Raw genomic sequence first — 18,462 nt, forward strand, 5'->3', positions numbered from 1 at the left:
AATGCCATCATACTCTTCAAATTCAATTATGCATTCATACTTTTCAAATCAATCATATTGACCGATTTTAGTTTATATTTTACTGATAAAGCTGATCGATTTTAAATTAAAATTACAAAAACATATGAAATCAACTTAATTTTATTACTTTATATTCCTTAATTGCTTATTCACATTGAGAATACGCTCGATAGTACAAAAATAATACTAGTTTCCAAGTTAAAAAAGATGAGTGGAATTAAGAAACCAAGAGCAACAGTTGAGGTTTTCCAGTGTAACGAAGATGGAGAATGGAAAAGGAAAATGGGGATACATATGGTGGCAGTGGGTAACACTGATTCTTCATCTTGTAGCTATTCTTCTATTCACCAGAGGTTTTCTCCTCACCAGAACCGAACTTCCCTTTTATTCTCATTCCTCTGATCTTCGCCAATCTCCGTGCCTTTCTCCTGATTCCAATTCTTCTTCTTCTTGGACCAAACCTTCTGTTAACCGTATCGTCATTATTGTTCTCGATGCTCTCAGATTTGATTTCCTTGCTCCTTCTACCTTCTTTCCAGGTTACATATCTTACTGTTTTTGAAAAAATTGTTATCCGAGTTTTAAATCTGGGTCCGCGACTCGTTACGGATGTCGATATGTTAAGGCAATGATGATGTGATTTTGTGAGTTGCCGAAACCTTATGGCGACTGCAATTGCATTTGCGAGTTGAATTTTGAAGAGGAAGGAAGAGAAAAGAGATGTATGAGAGCCATGAAATACACGAGACGACTCTGAAACCTTCCATTTCCCATCCCCTCATCTCTAAAACTAAACTCGCAAACAGACCTTATTATCTGTTTGCGAGTTCGATTTTGGAGTTAAAGGAAAGGAAAATGGGAGGCTTCAGAGCTGTCCCACGAGTATATTTCATGGCTATAAGCCTTCAATTTGCCTCCAAAACTCAACTCACACATGAACCTTTGAAAAACCACAAATGCAATGGATATTTAAAACCTTGAGTATTATTATTTATTTAGGACAACTATGTGTTATAACGTTCATTTTCATTATATGTATTGTTATTGTGACAGAATCAAAAGCATGGATGGATAAATTACAAGTTTTGAAGAATGCGGCATCTACACACCCTTCTTCAGCCAGGATTTTCAAAGCCATTGCTGATCCACCTACCACTAGTTTACAGCGCTTGAAGGTGATTTCATTTTATCACTTTACAGTTGAAATTGTAATGTTTTCACAGCATCTAGAATATTATGAATGCGTAACAATATGAGATTATGTGTTTAATGTTTTCAACTGATAGCTTTGATTTCATTCCCTTTTTGTAGGGTTTGACGACCGGTGGACTTCCAACTTTTGTGGATGTTGGTAATAGCTTTGGTGCACCTGCAATTGTTGAAGATAACTTCTTAAATCAGGTCACCCCCTTTTTCCCTCTTCGCTTGCAATGCGGATTGTTTGAAATGAGTTTGATTGTTAATTTTATGAATTTACAGTTGGTCCAAAATGGGAAGAAAGTTGTGATGATGGGGGATGATACGTGGACACAATTGTTTCCTCATCATTTTGAAAGATCGTATCCATACCCGTCTTTTAACGTCAAAGATCTTCATACGGTATGCCACACATTGTATTAACTGTGACTTTGGTGTAGCCTTATTATCCTTGCCGTACATGCTAGTTGAGCTGTAGGGGCTTACATATTTTCTTTTTGTCTATTATTTCAATGACTATGCCGTAATGGTGCTTATCTTCTAGGTTGACAATGGATGCATTGACCACCTATTTCCATCCTTACATGAAGAAGATTGGGATGTTCTTATTGCACATTTTCTTGGAGTGGTATGTTTGATATTATTCCGTAATGTATACCTGATAACCACAATGTCTTATTATATATTTATATGCCCCATCATTTCTATTCTCATTTTGCATCATTAGGATAAGTAATTTCCCCATGTTCTGTATGGTTTCCTGCCTGGTTCAGGATCATGCTGGGCATATATTTGGTGTTGACTCCACTCCGATGATAGAAAAATTGGAGCAATACAATAAAGTATTAGAGGTAACTTTCTTAGTTCATCATTTTGCCACATATTTATGCTGTATCCTATATGGTTTGTCCTTTGATAGAACTAGTATAGAGAATAGGAAGAAGAACACAATAATTCACAAGCAACTCTCTCAGAATCTGAAGAACATAATAATAACTATCATTTACAGAAACAGAAATACAAAGTATATTGGAAAATATAGAATGTTTTCTGATTCCCAATGAACCAGTTCCTGATTCCCCACTGAATCAGTTCCACCAAACAAGTAACTTCCCAATCCCCCTAATGAGACTAAACTGTCTCTTATTTAGTAAAGTATAACCGCTCACATGCAGTTAGTTATCCCTGTTCCCTCTAAACCGACGCCTAACATACACCTGTTTAATAACAGGTCTAATTATAGTATTATCCCTATCATCCTTTCCTTGTCAATTTGCCCCGATTGGCACTTTAGGTTTTTCTGTTAATTAGTTAGATTTTTATTTATGTTTGCTGCTTCAGTTATCCAACATTTTCTTAGTTATATGCATTGCTGCCTGACAAAACCTCAAAGTTTATGGCACCATTCCTTTCATGTTGGTTGTATGATGGTCATACTTTTTATCTGATTTTTGTTCAATTTAGTTGGTAGTCTTTGCCGATTCCCAAGTCTAGTCATTTAACAGACTTATCTAATTTTGGTTTAGAGAGTTATTGAAGTGCTGGAAAATCAGTCTGGACCAGGGAACTTACATGAGAATACTTTGCTTGTGGTAATGGGTGACCATGGACAAACCTTGAATGGTGATCATGGCGGAGGGAGTTCTGAAGAGGTGATTACTACACTTATTGTGTCTGTTTATGGTTTCTTGATTATATTCCCTCTCCCTCCCTCTCTAAATTTGTACTTAAGATATTTTTATGACATCTTGCAGGTGGAAACTGCCATTTTTGCCATGAGTTTTAAGCAGCCTCCTTCTGTCGTGCCACCAGAGTTTGATACTTACTCTTGTCAACTGGATCTGGTATTTACTCTCCCTTTAAAAAATCTTACTTATACATGCTAGTGTCTCCAAGCTTCTTTCTGATCTATTCCAACAATCTTGGGATCCTCTTGCATATTCTCAGCATCCATAGTGCCATGCTAAATGCTAAAGCTACAGAAAGGGTAAACAATTCTTGAGATTTGGGAATGATATATAGTTATGGATAAATAAATGACTGAGAGGCCACCAGAAAGCAACATTAAATTCTTATACATTAGCTAATATATCTAAGTTAATGAATATGCTTTGTAAATTATCATTCTAATCATAGACAGGGTGGTCTCTGTTAGGCTGTTACTCTACCGACTCTCATGGTCATAAAACATAGTAAATTGATTATATTTATGTGCATATATTTAAAACCTTTTTCTGGGTAAATTACCTATATTGTTTTTCATATCAGGACGGGAAGAATGTTTGTATCAGCTCTATGCAACAGGTTAGTAAAGCTATTCAGCTGTAATGGCATTATGTATGAACATCCTTTATAAAGTTTCATATACTTATTGCTTTATTTGCCCATACCATCCTTTACAGCTTGACTTTGCAGTCACAATTTCAGCATTGCTAGGGATACCTTTCCCTTATGGCAGGTGCAGTGTAAGCATCATGTCTATGTTACTGTTGTCTACTTTTGTCTTATATGGTTATACCTGTGTCCCTGTATAATTAGTTGTAAATATTGACTTAACCGACCATTATATTTCTCACTTCATGTTTTTCGGGATGTGCTGTGGGTATTGAAGTCTATGTTGGTCTCATAATTTCTGATTTAGTATTTCATGTTTTGAGTTGAGGTTATTTGCAAGAGCATAGGGTAGTTATTGCTTGAATTGAAAGTATCAGTTTTAAGTGCTATTTGATGTTGACAGAAAATCATAGAGTTTAAGGGGAATCAATTTTTAATAGCAGAAAAAATTGAAGAGAACAAATGAAAATATAAAGATTTGGAGCTATTGTGCCTTAGAAGTCTATCTAATCATCCAGCATTTAGATTTGGAGACATATGTATGATAAATGAAATGATGCATCATGCACCTTTGCAATTCCTGCAGTAAAGTCCAGCAATCTATTGACATGGGCACGTGACACAATATAGAAAGTACGAGATTGTAAAATTTGTAGAATACTCATAATATTGTAGCCGTGTTGGAGTCGGAAAATTTTAATAATTGAATGTGTCGTAGAAGCATTTGTGTCAGACACATGTTCTACATGCTATATGGCACCAAAATGGTGCATTCTTGCTTTATAAAGTGCAGTGAAACTTTAAATCCCATGCATGCCTTTGTATTTCTGGCTAGACTCCACTAAGTGGGAGCCTCGCAACACTGAGCCTTGAATCATTGCTTAATCTGGAAGCTTCTATCTTGATATCTAGTTTTCCATTTTGCTATGGCATATCTTCATAGGAACTATCTTAAGACTCACAAGGTAATGTTTTTCATTCTTCAGCATTGGTCAAATCAATCCTGAACTGTATGCTTTAGGAGCAGGGAGTCAGAATTTGGGTGCCTCTCAAGAGCAGTCAGAATCAGATATCTGGATGCAGAATTATGCTAATGCGATGTGCATAAATTCTTGGCAGGTACTCACTTGCCTCGAATCTTTTGTTCTCAATTCCAAATTACCATTCTTCAACTCTTCTACTGTTGCTATATGTTTTTGCTATAAAGTTAAAAAAATGGACGTTAATGTCAGTAAATTTAGTGTCGCATTGTTACATTCACATCTGTTATGCTTCCTAAAGGGTTTGATTATGATTCAAGGAACATCACTATTTGGTTGTTTAATTATGGTCGTTCTGAAAATGATATAAACAGTCAGGAAGGATCGAGACAGTGTGTATGCACGTAGAGAGAGAAAATCATTTAGTCGTCTCAATGATGTATTTTCCTTGTCTAGGTGAAGAGATATATAGATGCTTACTCAGCTTCATCAGCTGTTGGATTTTCCCATGATGACGTATCCCGAATAGCAAGTGTTTATGCTCAAGCAGAGGATCAATGGTCTCACTCCACCAAACATCTTCTGATTGATAGAAACAATGGCAGCAATACATTAGTTCCTGTACTTGAGAGGCAGATTAATGCATATTTTAATTTTCTATCTACTGTTGCTGAGTTAGCTCGCTCAAAATGGACTGAGTTTAATTTAAACTTGATGGGAACTGGTATTGGAATCATGTTGATATCACTTATATTTCAATTTCTTGCCATTGTAAGGGCAAACAAGCAGCATAGTTTAACTTCGTCATCATCTAGAGATTCTTGGAATACCTCAGCTGTAGCATTTTCAATCTTTTTATTGGGAATACGTGCATGCAGTTTCCTTTCAAACAGCTATATCTGTAAGTGTGAAGTTTAACATATAATTCCATTTCAATTCTCCAGAGTGTTTACAATTGATGTTCATTTTTTCACATGAACTTTGTTGTCAGTGGAAGAAGGGAAAGTGGCAAATTTTCTTTTGAGCACATCTGGGATTGTGGCGTTACGCCAATCAATTATCAAGGATAAGCTACTAATGGAAGTATGTATTTGTCTAGTTTTTCTTTCTCCTTTATTAGAAGCCAATGATTATACCTGAACTTCTTTTCATGCCAATGCTATGGAGCACCAATACCGATACAAGTATTTGGACACGATACATATCCGATACATCGATACCCATATTCTTAAAAAATACAGGATACAATACATTTGGGATACACATATAAATTATAACATGCTCACAAAATGGCTCTTGAACATTCTACATGTATATACATTCTGCAGAGCGTTGGATTCCTTCTCTTGAGCACCTTTTGCCGATTTGTCATTGAAGTTGGGCTGTCTAAGCAGGCTGCTACATCTGCTTTCATGAAAGGTTACACTTCATGGATCCTCAACATAGTATCTGGTTTACCTGTATGGGACTATGCAGCTGAAGTTGTACCAATGCTTGTTCTGGTTTTGTTGGCTTTCTGGCTTTACAAGGCTACCAGTGGAAGCTTCTCTGTTTGGCCATGGAAGTATGTCATACTGGGCACTATCTTGAGTTATATGCTAATAATTGTGCAGTGGATCACAGACAGTAGTAACAGATTTGGTGTAGCATTGCTACCTGAAAGCATTGGAAGAAATATTATTCCAAGAATTGTTTATGCTATTGCCTTGGGACAGTTTATATTCATGGCTTTTCATCAACTATTTAAGGATAACTATTTGGATTGTAAGACAAGTTTAGTCGCAAAAACAACAGCCATGTTATCTACCTGGAGTTCAATTGTCATCCTTCTTTCAGGAAAACAGGGTCCCATGATTGCTTTTGCGTCCATATCTGGAGGTGCTCATTTTTTTCCTCGCTTATGTTGTATAAAATTGCTAAATCTGTATAATTCTTCAAAAGCATATGTGGATTTATTTATGCTCTAATATTTGTGAATCAGCATGGTATTGTCATTTAGTGGTCAAATTCATGAGCACCAAGCTACTTGCTCTTTTTTCTTTTTCTGAAGAAATTCGCTTGTCTATGAATTTTCCTTCCAGGTTACTGTATTATGAGGTTGAACAATATAGAAGAGGATAATAAGGAACATCAGAGAAGTTTCTCTGTTGGTCCTTTTCCTGTGATGCAATGGAGCCTCTTCGCCACATGTCTCTTTTTCTGCAGCGGTCACTGGTATGATGCAACTTTCATGGTTTTGGTTTCAGAGTTAAATTTCATTATTTCTTCCCTGCAGGTTGTGTATGAGTCTTCAACTTTCTTGGTCCTGCATTTTCTTGGTCTTATAATAAACTTTACGATATTGTTTTCAGGTGTGCTTTTGATGGACTCCGCTATGGTGCTGCATTTATAGGGTAAACAATAAGTTTTATGCATCCTTCTTACTTGTGCAGGGTATCTATTAAAAGATGCTAGTGGAGTCAGATGATGGAACTCTTACGATACAGAAACAAGTATTACCATTGCAATTGGTAAATAAATAATCAAAGTACTAATTCATTTTCAGGTTTGAAGAATTTATGCTTGTTCGCCAAGCAATACTCCTTACAATTGATACCTTTGGGTTTTCCATCATCCTTCCAGTATTTGGACTTCCCTTACTTATAGCAACCAAATATCAGACTAATATAGGAAAACACTTTCTTTTCACACAATTATCACAAGTGAGTTTCCTTTACCAGTAAGTAATCCTCTAGTTAATCATTGAATGCATCTTATGTTCAGCCCAATGACCATTCAATGTTTTATGTAGATGTATTCAACATATGGGTTCATAACAGCAGTTATGATGACTTTTACGATATTATGTGTAACAATTCAAAGGCGGCACTTGATGGTAAATGCGCTCTTCTTTACTTAAATGTTTCCCACTGTTCCATTTCTGCATATTTGAGGCTAGTACAATATTTCAATGCTTACAATTTGTTTTTGCAGGTTTGGGGGTTATTTGCTCCAAAGTTTGTTTTCGATGTGTTTGGTCTTATTCTTACAGATGTTCTGATATGTTTTGCCTCAATTTACTACTTTGTTCAAGGGAAGGATGATCCATCCCTGAAATCTTCAGGTCGTTGAAGAATATACTTAATAGATCAATTTCACAATATTTGAGTTTTATTTTTTTGAGTTTCCTGAATAGGTCTAAACTGTTTTATTTATTTTAGAATGGCTCATGAGTTTCTGTTTACTTTGGATCCGTCTGCGAGATATTTCGGAAGCCTTCAATTTTCATTTATTCCCCTCCTACACCTAACTCCCAGAGATAGATACTTAGTGAATGCATATGGGGCCATAGGTACTAGGCACTTCAGTTTGTAGTTCTCCCTAGGCAGTGAATTTTGTTAATCACTAATTTTGTGATATAATGCAAATATGTAAAATTTCAGGTGAATTTTATATTGACTACTTTACTTCAATTGATATTCTGAACAATATTCTTTTTCCAAAATTAATGACAGTGGTTTGTGGCTTACACTTATACTTGCTTTTATTGGGGTTTTGTTGAAAGGGAAAATAATAGCCAATTTAATTGCAATTATGTTGCCAGGGTAATCAGTACATAAATATGATGTCTCAGAAGGTAATCCGGTTGAGTTTTAGCTGAAACCCTTTTCCAATTTGATAACAAGTCAATTTGGCTTTGGTTCTTGGTCATACTTATTACTTAGCATGTTTAACTTTGTTATCTATCCCTTTTGTGCAAAATGGTACAAGTACATGAATGGTGTAGCATTTGACAAGGAAATGCTGCTCAAAGAACCAATTTCAACTCCAAGTTATATATATCCGAATGTGAATCCTAATGCGCGGGTTCAAGTTTTTCTTGCACTTTTATTTTGTATAATCAAGGATATACTCTCATCCGATATTGAGGAACTAATCCCTTTCTTATTCAATTTCATACCTAGCATTTCATTTCTATTTTGGGCTTTATATTGCAGATTTAGACTCATGGTATTTATTTCTTCCACATTCATCACTGGCCTCATTATTATGTGACTCCAAAGTTCAGTGTTAAAACTAATATAAAATATACAATGTGCATGTGGTGTGTTTTTTCAATTTTGGTACAGCAGAAAGCATCACGTGCATAACAATAAATGACTCAGAGATACTATGTAATGTACCCTGTTTGGATGTTTGTCATAACAATTTTAATTAAATATTTGTAATTGGTATACTAAAAACAAATAAATATCAAATGGGCAATAGTGCTGGCATGAACAAGAATCAGGGTTCTTATAATGCAGTGTGTGCTTCAATTATTTATTTTATTTGCCTTAAAGTTAAATGTACAACAAGAAGATATACTCTAGGGAATTTTCACTGGGACACTCTTGTGTGCCTACTTATATCTGTTTTTTTTGGAATAACTAATGTCCGATTTTTTAACGAGTAAAAATCAAATCTTTATACGATAACTAAGAACTTATTGTGTCTTGCACCTACTTATTTCTTCTTTGTTTTTAAATAGGTTATTGAAAGAGATAGAAAATCAGGGGAAGACTGTGGTTGAGAAATATCAATTTGCAGGGTGATCATTGACTTTTAATTTAATTATTGGTTAATTATATTGGATAAGCTACAATATTTATGATATGAATAAAAAATATATATTGGTGGAAGTAAGTGAAAAAACTTTTTTAAAATCATTTTCAATAAATCCTTCATGGTGTACTGGAATATCAAGGAGAAAGAGAGATGAAATTTGTTTAATATTATTTTATTAAAAATAATTAAAATTTCAACTATTGAATTTTTTCTTTCATGCAACTCGATTTGTATCTGTATTGGACTTTCCAATTCTAGAGAGGATCTCTACTCTATACCGTGTGTAATTCCAATGTAAGAGAATTTGGGGGCATACATTACTTTGTAAACTGCTATGTAAATATGTGGTAGACATACAGTTCTGTAGCATATCAGCAGCAATAGGGGACCAATGAAAGCAATATACATAGATACCATAGTACTACATATGATACCACAATAATAACAAGTGAAATATTATGTATCAGTTGTGATATATCTAAGACCTTCAAAACTCAAATATTATACTTTATAATACATACATTTTATGTTTGATCTCTTTATAAAACAACATGTAACCTCATTAATAGTAGGAAAAGGACAAGGGTGATGGATACAGTAGTAGTTGGTGGGTCACATTTTTGAACAATATCTCAAGTGAATGACTCTAGTGGGTCTATGGCAGTTAGTGTGTTACAGCTTTGCCTTGTTTCCTCTCATATTCATGTCGGTGCATTTCATTCTATTCATTCATTTTTAACTCAACAAGTTGTGGAAAAGATAGGACTAATAGTTTGTTGAAGCTATTAACTAGCACCTCTCATCTTCATGTGATGATATTTAGTGTTTATTAATAGTCACATTCTTCTCTTGTTTGTAAACTTTGATGTTTATCATTTCCATTTATATTCTTATTCAATAAAGTTTCATCCTTTTCTGCTTCTTCTGTTTCTCTGTGTGTGTTCTGTTACATGCTATTAATGCTGCATTCAATGATCCTTTATTACCAAGTTCTAAAAATTTGTTTTTTTTGTCTTCTTTTTTTGAACTTTATTGCCATTCTGTGACTGAACTTTAGAAACACCATTGTCTTAGAAAGCTTTGGTTTTTATTCTCCAACCACATTGCTTCCATTTTCTTCTTTCCAATTCTCTTCAACTCTTCCTTTTTCTTATTTCAAAGTTATTGATTATAGGAAAGAACCACTTTTAGTTGCCATTGTTGTTGTCTTGTTCCTTTGGTTTTTGCTGTTCCAAGTAATCCAACTAGTACACTTGGAAATGTGCAAAAGAAGCAAGAGTTTTGGAGGCATGAACTTTCTATCTGTGTTTGGGTTTATTGGCCTAGTTGTTTTGAAATTGGTACAAGGCATGGAGAATGGTAATGTTTCAGACATGCAATATTGGGGAAGAGGCTTCTATAACAGACCCTTGCTGGTTGGTCTTACTCTTATTAATGGTGCTGCTGCCAAAGGAGCTGGTATTTTTATCTACCTTTCATTTCTCATAGCTAAGGGATTTTGTGTAGATTTTCTGATTTTAATGCCAGTTTTGTTGCTTGCTCAATCAAGTAAATAGGGTCATCTATGATTGCTTTGTTCCTATGGTGTCTGTTTTCAAGGCATGTTATTTGTCTATCTTAAAATTATCTGTGTTTTGTAGATGCTAATTCATGACAATGTGTGAGACAATCCTGTGTCATACATTCTGATTGTTTAAGGACATATCACTCATTATCTCTCATTACTAATGTTTTGAATAATTCAATTAATTGACTGATCATCACTGCTCTTGCTACATTTTTGTGGCACACATTATGGGAGCAGGTGTTAGTAATCATTAAGAATAGAGAAGAAATATATTTCCCACCGCAAATGATTTAACTTTTTCATGTTTTTCTAAATATTTTGATATATTAGAAACACAATACATATTTATACTTTATTTTTTCATTTTAAACTATACCCTTATTTATTACTCATCATTTAGTCAAATTGTATAAATTTTTACATGATTTGATGATTTATTAAACCATGTTCATAACTACCAATAAGATATTGGTCTAGTGGTACAAGACCCCATTGGATCCCCAAGGTCGATGGTTCGATTTCTAGGTTGGGAGTAACAGCCACGAAATCCGAAAGAGATTAATTCCTTACTAAAAAATGTGAGGGGATACCATTAGTAGTACCAAAAACACTATGTTTATAATCTTTATTGTATAACCTTAAACATCAAAAGATATCCAACGAATAAAACATCTACTACTTAACTTTAATATTTTTATTGGTCTTAATTGAGATCTGGAGACATGATATGATATCTAATTAAACCTTTTCACCATACATGGTTGACTTTAATTGATTTATGGGCCCTTCAAATTTTAGAATCATATAATGCAGATGACAGCTCCAAAGTACATAAAAAGTTATCAGATAATTGCTCATTTTACCATGATTTGTGTTCTTTTGTGCAGTGTGTCTAGATGGATCTTTACCAGGTTACCACTTCCACAGAGGATATGGTTCAGGATCAAACAGTTGGCTCATACAATTAGAGGTATGTAAGAGTAACCTTAGACACAACATAGTGCTATAATGTCTGGTTTATGAACTACAATCCTCCTCATTAGTGATGAGTGTCATGCATTGAATGGTTAGATTGGCTATGCTAATGCTATCTTATATTGACACCAAGGACACCAACACGGACGTTGGTCTAGTGGTGTAAGGCTCCACTACATCTCAGAAAGACTAAAAGGTCAAGAGTTTGATTTCTGGGAGCGATACTTGTTGGGAGGGGCAACCACGCACCCCGAAAGAGATTAATTCTTATCAATAGGGTGGGGGATACCCTTGGTAATACCAAAAAAAAGATATTGACACCAAGGACACTTAACTCTATATAAGTCTAGTTTTTCAGTTATGTCTTTCATTTATATAAAGCATGCTTAAGGCTGTGTCTGATTTCATGCAAGCAACATTGTGCACTTATTGACAATCCATCTGGAAATCAATGCACAAGCAATACAGATTACTCTTTTAAATCTAGTTGGATAATGCCCTTGGTGGTAAATTAGGTGTTATATATGAATTCGTTTTCTTCGTAAAACAGGTGGTAAATTTGTAGATGGAATGAGAAATTTCAACCAGTAATCTTTCTATCATTCAACCTGTTTGTGAATCTATTAGTTTCTTTTGTATGGCATGTGAAGTTACAGGACTTTGCATTATGCCATGACGATAAACAATTATTCATCTTAGTGAACTTCTGTGGGGGACTATTATTGGTGGCACATAAGAAGAAGCAAGAGTGAGACGTAATATCGTAGATATTTCGCTGTTGATATCATTTTTCTGTATCTGCACTGGCCTATCCGTTACGGTCTTTCCCTAGCCTTGTCCTGCAACTTTATAATCTCAGAAGAGGACAGAGTTTCTCCAGTTTGATGTTTCTGTAGAGAACGTAAATTAGATAATAGTAATCGTAGCATTTATAGTGCTGCTGCTAACTTCGGTTCATCTATATTGAGCCTGAGCAGCAACATCTGGTATAAATGGTGTGTTGGAGATAGAATATATTGAAATTAAAAGGTAGAAAACATTCTCATATTGATTGGAAGGGAATTTTGTCTCAGAAACACTCCCAATGTGTGAAAGAATAGAATATAGCATTGACATTGAATTTCGGACTCTCTTAACACCCTTTAGCTTTGTTTGACCATAATAACTCCAGTGAACCTTTTGGTGACAGGGCGGAGGATGGTGTGGAAATATACGAAATTGTATTTACAGTAAGAGATCGCGGCACGGTTCCTCATTACATATGGAAAAACAAATACCATTTGTTGGGATATTGAGCAACAAAGCTGTGGAAAATCCAGGTTTTAGCTTCATACTCAACAATATCACTAGTTTTCCATTAAACACATATGTATAGGACATGTATTTAAACCTGTATATGTTTACTTTCCATTTTTAAATTGAAACCAACTCCATGTTCATTTGGATTATTATATTTGCAGATTTCTTCAATTGGAATAGAATAAAAGTTCGATATTGCGATGGTGCATCATTTAGTGGGGATAGCCAACATGAGGTAAGAGGAGATGCACGTTCTTTTCGACATTAACTTCCTCATTTACGTGTTCATCTATTATTGGTGGATTGATTTGATGGTGAATGTGGTTGAAGTAATGCTGCATTAATCTTTGCTCCACAGGCTGCAGGACTATATTTTCGAGGACAACGCATCTGGCATGCTGCAATGGAAGATTTAATGTCAAAAGGAATGCGCTATGCCAAACAGGTTTGCCTCTGATAATTTCAGAAACTAACGATAATAAGTGGCTTCCTAAACTCTGATTGACATCCGTTACGTGTTTTTAGGCTCTCCTATCTGGATGTTCTGCAGGAGGTTTAGCGTCTATACTACACTGTGATGAATTTCGGGAATTGTTTCCTAGAACTACAAGAGTAAAGTGCTTAAGTGACGCTGGATTGTTCCTTGATACGTAAAGATCGTATAATGAACTTGAAATTATAATCTATTCTTCATTAGATCTGCTGGACAGTCTTAATTCTGCTTAGTGCCTATAGTTTTAGTAACAAAATAATTGTCTGGGATTGAATTGTTGCAGTATTGATGTATCTGGCCGCCGCAGTTTGAGGAATTTGTTTGGAGGTGTGGTCACCTTACAGGTATTTTCTATTTGAAAAATTATTATTGCCATCTTCTGTTTCGATTTCAAAATATATACAGTAAAATATGAGAATCAGTGAACTTAAATGAAGAAAACAAAATGTCCTGAAGATTCGATTAAACTCATACAATCATTTGTCTCAATCCTGAACCTCAAATAATCACAAGTATAATGGTAGCTAAGAGGCTGTTTCAAATTACTTGTATTTGATTTGATTCCTTGATGCACTAGATAATAGTTCTGATTGATATTAATAAAAATTAGAGTGGCACAACAACAATATTCGCAGCATATAAAAAATCCGAACAATGAACAAAATATCTTGATTCTTAGTGGATTCATATTGACTGATTATTCGAAAAGTGGAGCTATCATCCTCCAATAAAGGGAAAAATACATTAAAGATGTAATAATGCCTTGTAGTTGAATAGCTATACTGTTAAGTTTCACCTGAATCACCATATTGTGAAAAAATGAATAGATGTATGTGTCTTTGCATGGCAGGGAGTGAAAAAGAACCTTCCGAGGAGTTGTACCAGTCGCTTCAATCCAATTTTGGTAACAACTATTTCCGCCATTTATGACTTTAAAATTACACTAGTATAATCAAATTCTAGTTTTATCACTTGAGTTGAGAAGAGATATATCTTGTGAAAATGGGCATAATGTGTACATGGAATGCTAATATTGTTAGTGTTACTAATATGATTTTTTCAGTATAGAGGCATCTCATCCTTTTCCTCTTTTTATATCCTATTCTCAGTGCTTTTTCCCTCAGCGCTTAATTGCCAGTGTTAGGACACCGCTATTTCTTCTCAATGCAGCTTATGATACTTGGCAGGTAAATTCCAACCACCACCACTACAGTTGGTTCAACATGTAGTTGAAGTCAACAGTCGTTTTAAAATTAACAAATTCCGGAATGAGTGTTAAAAAGATACTACTGTTCCATTTAATCAATAATCTTCATATGCCATTTACATTATGAAATCTATACCATGAAGAATTTCATGTTTATTTATGAACAAGCTCTCATCAGTCAGTTCCTTATCAGTTGGGTAGCATTTGGTACCCGTGTCAGAACTTAAAACAGAACATATCTCTTTTGTTCTATGTTGGGTGTACTTAATAAATAGAGTGAACTTGCACAAATAATCACTACCTCGGAGTAGTATGGTTTGCGGATGGTTTTGGACTTTGGACCATTCAATCTCGTATTGTTCTTGACTAATTTTGTCATGTGTGAAGGACATGAATAAGATTATTGGGTTGAAAGGCTAATGTATATGATTACTTCCACTTATCAGATTCAAGCCAGTCTAGCTCCACCATCTGCCGACTATCGCTGGAATTGGAATGACTGCAGAAAAAATTATGCAAGATGCAGTCAACCTCAGCTAAAGTATCTGCAAGGTGAGAGGGTAGTAGTTTCTACTCTATCAGTTTCATAATGGCAGTTGTTACATAATATGATTACTAGTTAGTGGTAATATTGTCGACCTGAATGAATCAGGTTTTCGAAATCAGATGCTCGGAGTTGTAAGAGGCTTCTCAAGGTCTCATCAAAACGGGTTATTCATAAATTCATGTTTTGCTCATTGCCAAGCTGAAAGACAAGATACATGGTTTGCTCATGATTCTCCACATATCGGAAATAGAGTAAGTTTACAATAACTAATTCATCATGAATAATTCATCATTTTGCTTGTATTTTGGTAGAAGACTTACACAAGATATGATTCATTCATCAGAGCAATATTTTTATGCCATTCTACATGAAAGCTTAACTATTTAAATTAAAAGGTAGGGTGGAAATGATGCCTTCTTCAAATCTTAATCAACCTAACCATAAAGGCACATGTAAAACGAGGAGATTAAAGAGAGACTTGCTTGCATATATAAACCCTATGCAATCAATATAAAATATATGATCGTATGTGTTGGGTTTATTCAAGTGTGACACATTGAATATGAGGGGAAGAGCGAAAAAGTTTATAAGTGGAAAAGAACTCAGACATGACGCCTTAAGGTTTTGGTTAAAACATGATATCTCACTTGTGGTTCTCCACTCTTCCCTTGCCATAGTAACAATGAGACTCTCCGGTGGGTTGAAGTCTTCCGATCACAGTCGGGTCCAACAATATGAACATAATTACATGAGTAGGTTATGATTCAGTCAGCCTATAATACAGTATACACTAAATATAGACATTCTTAACATATATATTCCAACAGGATAGATAGATTTCAGTGTTGTATAATTTTTCTGTCCACTTTTCAGTTTACTTATATTTTGCTTCTAGTTATAGGATTCTATTTCACCCCTTCTAAAATGACATGCACATGCACATGCAGGGTATTGCTCAGTCTGTTGGTAATTGGTTTTTTGACCGAGTTGGAGTCCAGGCTATTGGATGCCCCTACCCTTGTGACAGAACCTGCCACAATTTGGTTTTCAACTGATCAACTTCCATAGTATTTGTTTAATGATTTTCTTCTCTTACTTTGCCAATGCATCCTTGGGATCTCAAACCCAACAAAAAATAAGCTCTGATATAGAACCAGCTTATAGCCATAAGTTATGTTATTCATCCATGTAAAACATTGATTGAGCTTATTCAATTTCCATTGAATCAATTTATTGTAAGTACATTTGTTTTCCAACCATAAACTCTTTTCCAAATGGTAAGTTTGCTGGTTCACATAATGGAAATTTTAAAAAATGACAGCTTATTACACAAGACTCCAATTTAGTGGGATCTGAGGTGGGAGTGGAAAGACTATTTCCTGAATTTGAACTCGCGAATTCAAGATCACTTACCTCACCGTTGCACTGATGTTTATCCTCTGCCTGATGGAAAAATGTGTACATAAAATATATGAATGCTGTTACATTTTCTATAATATAACAGCATGATTTTGCATGCTACTTAACTAAATTTAAAACATTATACAATGAAATTTAGATTAAACTTTAACCATTGAGAGTATTACTATCAGATTATGTAAAATCCTAGACTTGTCTTATAACCTATTCAACTACTACCACATTTATATAAAAAAGTGTAGTTATTGCAACTTTTTTGTTAGAAAAGAAACAGAAACTACGGCCTTACAATAAGCATATGCAAAATATCCACTATGGTGAAGGCTAGAGGGTCCTAGGAAAAAGCCACAAGAACATGACAAATGAAGTTATGAACCCCCAAAAATAAGTGCTACTATTATTACACAACATCACACCCTCTTTAGCACTTCACTTTTGTTTAGTCTCTCAAGTCATTCATGTGCCACATATCTTCTAGTTAGATATGTGGTCAAATAGTTTCACACATTCCCCTCAAAGTGCACATGCCAATCATATATAACTATATAGGGGTAATACCCATTAGTTTTTTAAGACATTTTCAAAATGTGGTCAATAACATTACTGTGTTAGAGGTTACTATTACAAAATATAAATGGTTTGGTGAAAAACAAATCACAAAAAATGAAACTTCAATACTTCACTGCCCTCATTATTAAAGAATCAAGAAAATTACAATCAAGGTTGCATATTATAATATAGAGTAAATTACACTGATACCCCTAAGTTTTAGTGAAAATTATACGAACCATCCCTCACTTTTTTACACCTACACAAACTCCCATATTTTTTATACTTCATTACATTGACCACCCCTACATGAGAAATAAATGTAATATCTTAAACAAAAAATGTGATGAATGCAATTAAGTTAAACAAAACATAATATATTATGGACACAAGTCTAAATAATATTCAAAACAATGTATCTTTATTATTTTTGGTTCGTTATGATATGTTACAAAAGCAATTTAAACAATATCTCTTTAGAATTTTTGATGCAGTATGTAACAAAAAATAATAAAGATACATTGATTTGTATATTATTTGGACTTGTCTCCATAATATATCATGTTTTGTTTAACTTAATTGCATTTATCACATTTTTTCTTTAAAAGATTACACTTATTTCTCATGCAGGGGTGGCAGTGTAATGAAAGTATAAAAAATAAGAGGGTTTGTGTAGGTGTAAAAAAATGAGGGGTGGTTTATATAATTTCGCTAAAACTCAGGAGTATCAGTGTAATTTAATTTATAATATAATAGTTCTGAATTTTAGTGAACTAATACAATTACCCCAGCATTAATCTAACCATAGGTACACATTTACAACCATAAGTAGCTAAATATTTGTCTACCAATCTCCATAAAATGCACGTTCCCCACAAGATAAACAATTTTTTTTTTCTTCAAATTGAATATTTATTGACAAACCTAAGGCAAAGAGACAAGCTAACATGTGTGTAATCAAATGCTTTCCCCAAAAGACACAACATAACATAGAGGAAACAAAGGATGGTGAGCAGAAGGAGGGAATGTTTGTTTGTATTGGATTCAGATTCTCATAACAATGATATGTTGTCCCAAATCTTGTGTCGCACAAAAGATATGTCATGTCAATTAAAAAAATTAAATATTTTTTATTTTTTATATTTTTGTTTCAACATCATTAATATGTGACATGACATGATTTTAGACATATTAGACAACATATCATTGTTAAAGGGAATAGAGATTATATATCTTATTTTGTGTGAAACTTAATTTAAAAGAAAAGTTATAAAAACATAAACTTTT

At 34.3% G+C, this 18,462-nt stretch overlaps 2 protein-coding genes across 2 annotated transcripts; both read left to right on the top strand.

Moving 5' to 3' along the window:
- LOC109356627 (GPI ethanolamine phosphate transferase 3) lies at positions 247-8,046 on the top strand. Its single transcript, XM_019600041.1, has 19 exons — positions 247-560; positions 1,075-1,196; positions 1,333-1,422; positions 1,501-1,620; positions 1,763-1,846; positions 1,992-2,069; positions 2,745-2,870; positions 2,973-3,062; positions 3,487-3,522; positions 3,621-3,676; positions 4,539-4,671; positions 4,989-5,433; positions 5,524-5,615; positions 5,861-6,410; positions 6,614-6,746; positions 6,884-6,925; positions 7,078-7,234; positions 7,324-7,407; positions 7,506-8,046. The coding sequence occupies exons 1-19, from the start codon at positions 284-286 to the stop codon at positions 7,641-7,643; spliced, it is 2,853 nt and encodes a 950-aa protein (XP_019455586.1). The 5' UTR covers positions 247-283; the 3' UTR covers positions 7,644-8,046.
- LOC109356634 (pectin acetylesterase 10-like) lies at positions 9,749-16,486 on the top strand. Its single transcript, XM_019600054.1, has 12 exons — positions 9,749-10,577; positions 11,574-11,656; positions 12,851-12,980; positions 13,122-13,195; positions 13,319-13,405; positions 13,486-13,610; positions 13,737-13,797; positions 14,304-14,357; positions 14,563-14,640; positions 15,107-15,212; positions 15,313-15,458; positions 16,155-16,486. The coding sequence occupies exons 1-12, from the start codon at positions 10,379-10,381 to the stop codon at positions 16,260-16,262; spliced, it is 1,251 nt and encodes a 416-aa protein (XP_019455599.1). The 5' UTR covers positions 9,749-10,378; the 3' UTR covers positions 16,263-16,486.

This window comes from Lupinus angustifolius, chromosome LG01 (assembly GCF_001865875.1).
Source record: "Lupinus angustifolius cultivar Tanjil chromosome LG01, LupAngTanjil_v1.0, whole genome shotgun sequence".
Taxonomy (NCBI): Eukaryota; Viridiplantae; Streptophyta; class Magnoliopsida; order Fabales; family Fabaceae; genus Lupinus; species Lupinus angustifolius.